The sequence below is a fragment of the Oryzias melastigma genome, linkage group LG21 (genome assembly GCF_002922805.2).
Source record: "Oryzias melastigma strain HK-1 linkage group LG21, ASM292280v2, whole genome shotgun sequence".
Taxonomy (NCBI): domain Eukaryota; kingdom Metazoa; phylum Chordata; class Actinopteri; order Beloniformes; family Adrianichthyidae; genus Oryzias; species Oryzias melastigma.
In genome coordinates this window covers 11,577,791-11,587,523 of record NC_050532.1, presented here as the reverse complement: position 1 = coordinate 11,587,523, position 9,733 = coordinate 11,577,791, and the positions used below count along the sequence as shown (strand labels likewise).

The window sequence follows — 9,733 nt, the reverse complement described above, 5'->3', positions numbered from 1 at the left end:
AGAAATGTAAAGGACCTATCACTGATAAGAATGATTAGTTAAAATTTCTAGTATGATTAGACATCTTCATGATGTTTAAAACTTCATCAAAACTTTATTTTTGCTCCAAATTTGTCTCCTATTGTTCAAGGTGACATCCATTAAGAGGTGATTCTCACCCTGAACAAGTACCTAGATCTTTGCAGAAGAACAAGGTAAACAATAGGTAAACAGTTTGTGGGCAAGTTGTAGGATTTTTTCCTCTACAATTGGAGAAGTTGGGAGAAACTGTACGGAAAGAATTCAAATTTAAAGATGACAAACCAGGAAATAAGGAAGAAAACCAAACTTTAATGCAAATTAACAGAAGAGAAGAAAGAATCTCAAGTAAGTCAAACTGTTTTTTCACAGCTGGAACAAATGAATAGACGAGCAGACGAAAACTTAGAGGTAGAAACTGGGGGTTCAACAATACAGTTTCTTCATGATTAAGTAAAAACCTTGATTTTTTTTTGGTCACAGTTTTGTTTTAGTTTGATTAATGATTCGTGTTTTACAAAAAAAAAAACATAAAAGTCAAGAAAAATCCTTTTTAATTTGCTACACAAGTAACAATCATGAAAAACGTTGCAGTTGCCGTATACTTAGCTAGGTGTACTGTAACAAAACAAAAATAACTAATGTTGCTTAAATTTAACACAATACGTGTTTGACACTTTAAATGCAAACCTAATGGTAGGCAGGAGGGATGCAACAATTCACTTTCCCCACAATTCGGTTAACATGAGTTTCCGTTTAAACCGAGAATTGTGGCATCACTAGTAGAAACAATAAAGACTTAAAAGCTAAATGCAGAGAAACAAAATGTTTCCCCAAAAAATGACTCAAAGAATCCAGAAACATACAACTGGTTCTACAAGGACTGTTTCCAACACTGTGTTTCATCTATAAATAAGTGGCTTGCAAACGGAGGATACATTAAAACAAAAGCAGCTGCGTGATCATTTTTGTTTCCCATTGTGGTTTAAAGTATTAACACCAGAGTGTTGGAGCTGAACTCATACAACTGTGTTTATTTCCAAGCCTGGATTTCCACATGTACCAGTTTTCAGAGTTCAGATGTGCTTCTACAGCTGCTGAACTAAATGATTTTTTTTTTTGTTTGTTTTTGTAAAATAGACTTTGGTGTGAATCAAAAAGTTCAGTGTGAAACTCATTTGTTCCTCAGTTGCTCAAATGAATAGAAACTGAAGTGGAAATGAACAAGTGAGCTCATTGAGTATCTTTTAACATTTCAATAATTCATATCCATTTTTGCTATATGTCTTGTTACATTTATTTGAATATTTGCATAATGTGCAATACTGATCTTGAAATTGTATTTTTCTGCAATAAATATACGTTTTTTGATCCTCCATGCATTGCCTGCAGATGAAAGATTTGATGCCTAAAATGTGTCAATTTTTTGCAACATTTAAGCAAAAAGGTAAATTTTAAGTAAGGAAAATCAAACAGATAATATTTTTTTAAGTATTTCGTACTCAAAGCAACTGCACCACTCAAAATATATACCTCTGGACAGGTGCAGAGAAAGGTGATATCTTTTATAATATTTATGACACAAAAATGATAGGTGCAAAAAAAACATTTTTAGCTTTTTAGCAATGCAGCGCAAGCGTGACCTTTTTATTCGGATCCATCTAGAAGCAATAGTAGCATTTGGACTTTTTTTGACTCTGAATTGGTCTGTCATCTCTGTGGTGCCTCTGACCTGTGTGGGAGTGACTTTTACTTTCTTTCAGTTTTAGAAAAGCTCAGAATGGAGTCTTTGCCGCCAGAAAAAGATGATAGCTTTCAGTCAAAAAAAAAAAAGCTTTTACAGATTAAGGTTTTGCAGCACAAATGGGTATTTAGGAGTAGCTGATGCGTGACGAGTGTTTAACACGTGGCTGCTCTAAAAAGCTTCCTGAATGCACATCTATGTTTGGGTATTCTGAATGGGAAGTGTGGAAAACTCTATAGGAGGAAAATGTGCAGATATTTATCTCGTGTGAAGAGTTTCACCTAGTGTGTAAGGTAAATTTTCTATCTTTTGGTATTTTTATTTTTATCTGTCCTTTCTGTTTATAGCCAGAGAGGCAGTACGGTGAGGTAAACTGTGGAGGATGTGAGGGTAGAGGAGGAGTGGTTTGAATTTCGCTGATGCTTTGATTAGGCCTTTGAGTAAGGTTGTTTTACCGGGCTGTGTGGGCGTGTAAAGAGCTTGTGAAAATGCGGACATGAATATGTGCTGGAACAGCACCTAACAAGCCAGGAAAACAGTGTAAGAAACGTAAGGAGTTTGTGTGTCGTCGCTGGGTGTGAGGCCTCTTAAGAGAATGAAAGCCAATGATAGGGACACACGGGCAGCCGGATAAGGCGGATCAGAGGATAGGACTGGAAGAAGCTGATAAAGGCGCATGCCACAATTTCTTTAACGAACAGCTTGACCCCATCAGCAGAGGTCAACGCTTGCTTTCCAAATCCCCTCCTTGTTCTCTCTGCCAGTGTTACTTGCCATGTTATGGGCTCTGCCTATCAGTTTACACAATCCTATAGGCTTCACTTAGACGGAGCACAATCCGTTGACCTGTGGCCCACGGCCCCCTGACACCTGCTCTAATATGGCAACCTGGATTATGTTAAGTCCTCAAAAAGAAGGGAGCTCATATGTTCACAGAGACTCAAGTAGGCTTGGTGGTTTTATTTCTCCCAGTCACACTCTGCATTGAGGGGGAATTCTTCTTTATACACATTGGGGGCTGATTTTAATACGACCAAAAGTTGTAGTCATCAATAACATACATGTGGCAGGAAGACAAAGAGTTCAAAAGTCTCTACGATTATTTTTGGCCTCTAAATACAAAAATGCCTGGCCATCGAATGGATATTAAAAGTTTAACCAGGTGACCTTTGACCAATCAGGAACTCAAATTTGGTGGAGACAGTATCCCCTTTGATTCACAAAGGTGCCAGTCCCTTTTGGAAAGTCCAAATCTAGTCATTTATAATATAGTCTTACATATTAAAATAATAGAATTGTCCCATACATTGTTGACTCTCATGCATGTCAGGATTTTGTTCTTTTGCAGTGATATGGTTTCATGTTCACGCTCTGTTCTGGGTTCTCCACCTTTTTGATGAATCTAGCATGACAGAGCAGAAATAATTTCACCATCAAATAAAAAACTTCCTCATTTGAAGGTTTCCACTAAGTCCTTGTAGTATTTTGTGGGCCAGAGCGGGGATTTAATAATTCACTGTTTTGTTGTTGATGAGAAGCTAGAATACACAAAGCTTAAAAAACAAGAAAATGGTTAACAAAAAGTTTTTCTCTGTAGAAATGCAAAAAGAAGTAACAAGGAGTAAAGCCTTCACAATATCGCAACTATTGTTGCGACTTTGTGTTTTTTAAAAAAGCTCCTGTAAGATTTACATTTTAGACTTCAGTATTTGTAAAATAACTCCCACAAAATCCAACAGGAACTGACTAATGGCTGTAAATCCACTGGGAGAAAGAAGACGTGGGATAAAAGAAACAGTCCCTGGAGAGCTGTCCCTAAAACACATCATAATGGAAATTCCTTCCTCCTTTTGAAGATGCGGTAATTGACTGTAGAAAGAAAGCATTAACACACAGATTGAAAAGATTTTATTGGAAATCAAATTTTGTATCTTGTACAATTATTGTATTTTTTGCACTATAGCCCCATTTAAATGTCTTTATTTGTTTTTCTTTTTTATGAGTTTGCCTCATACCCCAGAGTGCCTTGTGGATTAATTTTGGTTTTGTTTACTGATGTCCAAAAGACTTTTTGGACGTACACAGCACTCTGTCAAAATGTTTGGTTGAGTGTTAATTTGAATAAGCTAACTCAGCTAATATTTAGCTGAGTTTTTTTTCTTCTTCTTCATCTTTTTGCATGGAGTTCATGTAGTCACATTAACGTTTGTTTTAGCTGTAGCACATTAGTCTGTTTTTTTACGTGTTAAAAATAAGGTTGCGAGTGATTTGTATTGTCGATATGCTAACGTGGCTAACAGGTGGCGGTGTGGGATTGTGATTTGTTTTTGTTTGTTAATAAGGTTGGGAGCTTGTGAAGTCAGAGTAAGATTTTTTTTAGCGGTATCAGTCTCTTTTTACAAGTTGTAAACAAGGTTGGGAGTTACAAGAGTTGGGAATAATGCGGCTAACGCTTCTGACATGGCTAACATGTAGTGCATCACAAACAAGTACTAGACTAGAATTATTTTCAATACAGAGGCCGACACCAATAATAGTTTATCTTTTTTAAATCATTCCCAGTGGTCTTTAATTATGATTATGCTGTGTCTGGGAAAAATTCAAAACATGTGTAATTTTCTATGACATAGTTTCTGCAGAGCAGCTGTATTTCATTAGAAATTTGCCTCTGAGTTGTGGGCGAGAATGTTGGCTTCCGCCTCTGCTGATACTTTATTATCCCTTTGTTTACACTCTCTCCAACTCGCTTAGAGCCCCTTAGAACCTAATGCTAACATTAGTGATGAAACAAAATGGCAAACAATATTGGAACAAAATGCTGCCACAATAATTAGTCTTTAACTCTAAATAGACCGTTCATCGGAGGTGTTTCTTATTATCCAGAGTCCCCTAGTGTGGAAAATACAGTAGCTTAATATTAGCATTTCCTATCATATACAATATACTAATGAAAAAGGTATTGGTTACCATCTAATGAAATAAAAATGCACAAAATACTTTGGAATAAAAATTAAGTGATACATGGGTAAGTTTGATTTGATATATTTCTTAAAAAATTTTGAGTTTCTCTTTTCCATCATTTATAATTAGGCTTTCTTTTTTTAATGTAAGCCTGCTGAAATCACCGTTTACACATTGTTGCTTAATCTAAGTGGCGAGCTCCAACCTGACTGTCATTCCTGAGGATTTAATAGGATTGGAACTTATTTGCCATAGGGGTTGCTTGTGTTTGGGCTGTAAAGTCAAGCATAAGCTAACTAAAAGAGGCTTAAAAGATCAAAAATCTGCTAAGACTGTAATAATCTTTGGATAAGCGACCTCCTCTTGTAAAGTCACTTCTTGGTTCTGTTTAAAGAAAAAAGAATGAAGTTGCTTGCGTACAATGAAGCAGAGATTTTGAGGAAGGGACACCAATGGATCAAAGGCTTACATCAAAGATGAAAAGCCTTTATTAGCATGTAGTTGTTATTACACAGTGAAAAAAAGAAATATGAGGCAAATGATCATCTGTGTCTAGAAGCAGAGCTTGCACATCTTATTCAGTAAGAATCTGTTTGATCCCTGTCATTTTAGATTCAGCTGCATCTGACATTTGTCAGTTTCAGATGCCCTTTCACAGTGTTGCTGCGTATTAGAGCATTACCCATGATTCCCTCTTGACAATTGTTTTCTCATTATTTATGTGTTCACACTTGAAGATCAAGAAGGGAATTCTTCTTCTTGTTATTTAGCTACGTTTCACTAGCGCACGTCTGCCACCTACAGTTGGAAGAGGGTAGCAGCCCTCACAGTTCTACTCTGATATATGAAAGATTTATTGTCATATAATTCCAGTCGTGCACAAACCTCAACTATTCATTTATCTGCCACAATCAATTTTCAAATGGTTGGCACTTCCGTGAATTAAGAGACGCCATCCATACGTCACAACCAAATCCAAGTCCCTGATTGGTCAAAGTTCAACCTGGTGTCACCTCTCGATGCTTTTTGTAACAAATATGCGACAAACCACTTTGACTTTAAAATGATCTTAATGTGGCATCTCCTTAAAAACAAAAAATAAAATTGTTTTTTTTTTCTTTTAGTAGTTGGAAATAAATGAAAACAATAAAGGGGTTAAAGGCGCTTTGTTTGTACAGACCAAAAATAGTCATAGAACTCCACGTTGCCGACGGCGGTGTTAACATAGCTTTAGGAACTTATCTTTTTAATTTCTTTTAATATTTTCATCAACTAGCAACAACCAAAACAAAGAAACAAACATGTCTTCAGTTGGTGATGGTGGCTCAACAAACACAAATGTAAGAAAATGTATTTGATGTTAGCTATTATAATTCTTTTAGAAATTATGTGTAGTATTGAGGTCCTTGGTGTTTATTTTAGACCGCAAACAGTCCAAACCTTTCTGCTAGACCTCGTTTTCCCTTTTAACCTCAACACTAATGTAGTTCCTCTCCCCTCAGTCTTTTGTGTGGAAGGGCAGAGCTCTTAGGAGACAATCTGAATGCAGCCGTGACTATGAAAGCAGTAAAAAATCGTATATTTCTCTGCAGAGGAGGCTTTTGTTCAAGCCTTAATGCACTGTTTTGTGCCACATTGATAAACCTCAATGGAAATGTAAAACAACTTAAACCTGAAAAGCCTTTACCCCATTGCTGGTTTTATTTGTAAAGAGGAATGGGAACCATGAGGGAGTTTTCGTCTTTCAAACTAAATTCTAAATAATTTTTTAAAAAGTTCTTCAAACGCTTCCTTTACTCACATTTTCTGCAATAAATCAGCTTAATCTCACAATGACCACAATTTCAGAGTCATATTCAAGAGTCTGCGTCCCTCGCCAACATTTGCCTTTTGACAGACAGGATGAAACAAACCGTGGAATTATGGTCCATATAAAGATGATGAAATATGAGAACATTTATTAAGGGATCCACTTGTGGGAGGGAGCGTCTCCGCTGCACACGGTCATTAATTAAGCCCTCTACTGCAAATACATTTTAAAATTCATCAGCGAAAAACCTTCCTTGAGAACTCAAAGCACATCTTGCACTTTATACTATTATTTTTCATCTCGCTGCTCATGCATAACAGTTCCTCCTTTCCTGCCCTTCCAATAACTCAGCACACCTCATTTAGAAAACAAAATGACCATAAGGTCAAGTTAAAAAATCTCTCCTAACTTATGTCTTATTGGCTTAAAGTTTTTGGAAAATTTATTTGAATTAAACACTGTTTAAAACAAGCAAGGGTCTTGATTTATGGCAGAATTTTTTTTAAGTTAAAACAAAAAACAGCAGATTAAATACATATGTCAAAAAATGTGCCGCCTTAAAGATAAAGGTTTAAAACTTCAGATTATGTGACAAAATTGTGTACAAGTATAAAAGATCCTTTAAATTACTATAAAAAATTAGATGAAATAAACACTAGGGTTTTGTTTTAAGAAACATGGTTGTCTCTGAGATGACATATAAGATACTCGTGGATATTTGTTGTTGTTTCAATTATTATTATTATTATTATTTTATTTTAAAATTATTTATTTTTTTATTATTTTTCACTGTTTGGTAGGTGAATGTCCTGAGCTCAAGCCTCATTCAAATCAGAAGTATTTGAAGAAATATAAACTTTGCTTTAGCAAAACCAATAAATGCATTTAATCTTCTGCCACTAAAGAAATATGGAAATTATGTAAAATGGAACATACCATCTAAAATAACCCTCTGGTAAACTTTATGACATCTCCAAAAAAAGAAAAAAAAAATCAGCTTTGCTTTATTATTAGAGCTTAAATGGAAAAATAAAATGTATTTGTATCAAACAGCACAGCTATCATCTTTTTCAAACAGCATTTTTGCATCTTCTACTGATTCAGGATAATCTGAATAAAGAAATTATCAGAATTTCAGTTATTATACTAATTTCCTTCAAATAAGCCCTCCATCATCAGAAAAGTGCCACAATAAAATGGTAAAAACACAATCAGAATAGGTCTTTAACATATTTTAAATATTTTTAAGAAAGAAACAATGGGGGGAAAAAAACAAAATCAGGTTCTAAACAACGTAACTAAACAAGAAAATGTAGTACCAATAATACAGTTAAAGTTGCCACAAGTTCCAGCACAATGACTCTGTTTACCTCAGTTTTGCTGTTGTCCTAAATTTAGCTACAAATTTGATTTTATTTTTACTTTATTGCAGCAAAAAGTGCACAAAATTAAACTAATATTCTTAAAAAAATCATTAAAAATAAGGGATCAGATAAAATACAGAAAGCACTGTACAGCAGACATGACTGGCCTTTTTTTTACTTTCTAATGAAGACTCATAAATTTGTCTATATAAAATATTTCTGCAGAATTTCTCATCTAACCTTGCAAGCTCTCAGCCTTTCCTAGAAGAAGAAGAAGTAGAAGCTTCCATTTCTGTTGCATGCATAAGCTCCATTTGTTAATTTTTTAAAGAAAACTGAACCTTCATTTCTGCCTTTTTTCAACACAAATAACTGTAGATTTTAATTTATTTCACAGCAGACACTGACATGTGACTCAAAGTTGAGGTGATAAGTGTTTTTGCCAAGTGATAGTTAATTTTGTGACAATGTGAGAATATGTATAGGATTGGAGAGTGTTATTTATTTATTTATTTTAAATAACTTTAGAGTTTCTGGAGTACTGATCAGCCATTTTTATGTCTCTTTCCTGTCTGACATAATTGTCATTCTCTTGTTCCCTCAACTTTTTCCTCTTATTTTTCAAAGTAACACATTTTAGTGTGAGCTTGTTAAAATGACACCTCCAGTATGCATCAGTGGGCATGTGAATTGCATAATCATACAAAGAAAAGTCAATGATGAATTATTAACTGATTCTTATGTAATATTTTATTACGTGGGTTTGTTTATCTCACCTATGAAAACTTAAAACTCAAGTCACTTGCATAATTCTCAGGTGAAATGCATTGATGTTGAGTTTTGACTAAATGTTCTTTAATCATCAAAGGAAGGTTGTTGGAGTTTTCAGATAACTAAAATTGAAAATATGAATCCTCAAAATATATCTTTCATTTGAACTACACATTTTGATAATCAAAACAGTTTCGATTGTGTCTTTAGACAGAAATAGACGGTTTTCTGACTCAAATGTGGTTGTTTTCTCTTTGGGCTGTCCTCTAACGCAGATTCCATAAATTTGACCTTGCTCCGTTGATGCAAATCTTGATGAAAAACATTTATGTACTTATTGATTTAGTTATCATAGCTGATAATGTTGTTTTCTTCCTATGTATTCCAGATGTCAGTGGTACTTTAAGGCCAAGATGACCTCAGAAGAAAAACGACGGACTAATTATCAAAATGGAAGTGGTAAGCCAACCACAATACATATATATATGCATATACTGTATATATATAAATTTTTTTCTTGTGTAATGATATCCTTTCTTTGTTGGAATATTTGAGTTTTTAAGTTTTGTGTGTGATGTGCTCTTTACCTATATCTGCATTGTTTAGAGTCCGAGTAGGTGGAGCATAGAACAGTTCATCTGTGCTCCTGCTCTTCTGCATTGGAAGTTCACAAAGTTCATTGAGTTTTTATTTGCAGGATGCAAAATCACAATTTTACAGTTGACAAGTGTGTCTAGTATCAGGTTGTTTTTTTTTTCTCAACCAAATGGTGCCAAGAAGTGAGATGTCACACAAATCTTAAAATTGTATTAATGCTGTTCTCCTTTCCCTTTCTGTCTCTCACACCTACTTCTCCTGCATCACTTCTCTTTTATTTCAATGTGATGCTTTCACAGGTTGAGTTTTCCAAGCTAGAAAATAAAAAGTTAAAATGAGCATAAAGTTGATGCAGTTTGAGGTGAAACAGAAGGCCCCATATTATTTATATATGTATATTTATATAAATTCTATACAGCTCTTGTGCATTTTTGTTTTTTCTTTTCATTTTTAATTAAAATGTACGCA

General features: G+C 34.6%; 1 protein-coding gene across 2 annotated transcripts in view; it reads left to right on the top strand.

Annotated features, from left to right (window-relative positions):
• LOC112155273 (ephrin type-A receptor 6) overlaps positions 1-9,733 on the top strand; it is a 166,630-nt gene that overhangs the window by 139,922 nt on the left and 16,975 nt on the right. For both annotated transcript variants that reach the window (XM_024286797.2, XM_036209540.1), the window contains one exon: positions 9,057-9,127. In XM_024286797.2, the coding sequence (XP_024142565.1) occupies positions 9,057-9,127 (71 nt within the window). The remainder of the gene's footprint in view (positions 1-9,056; positions 9,128-9,733) is intronic.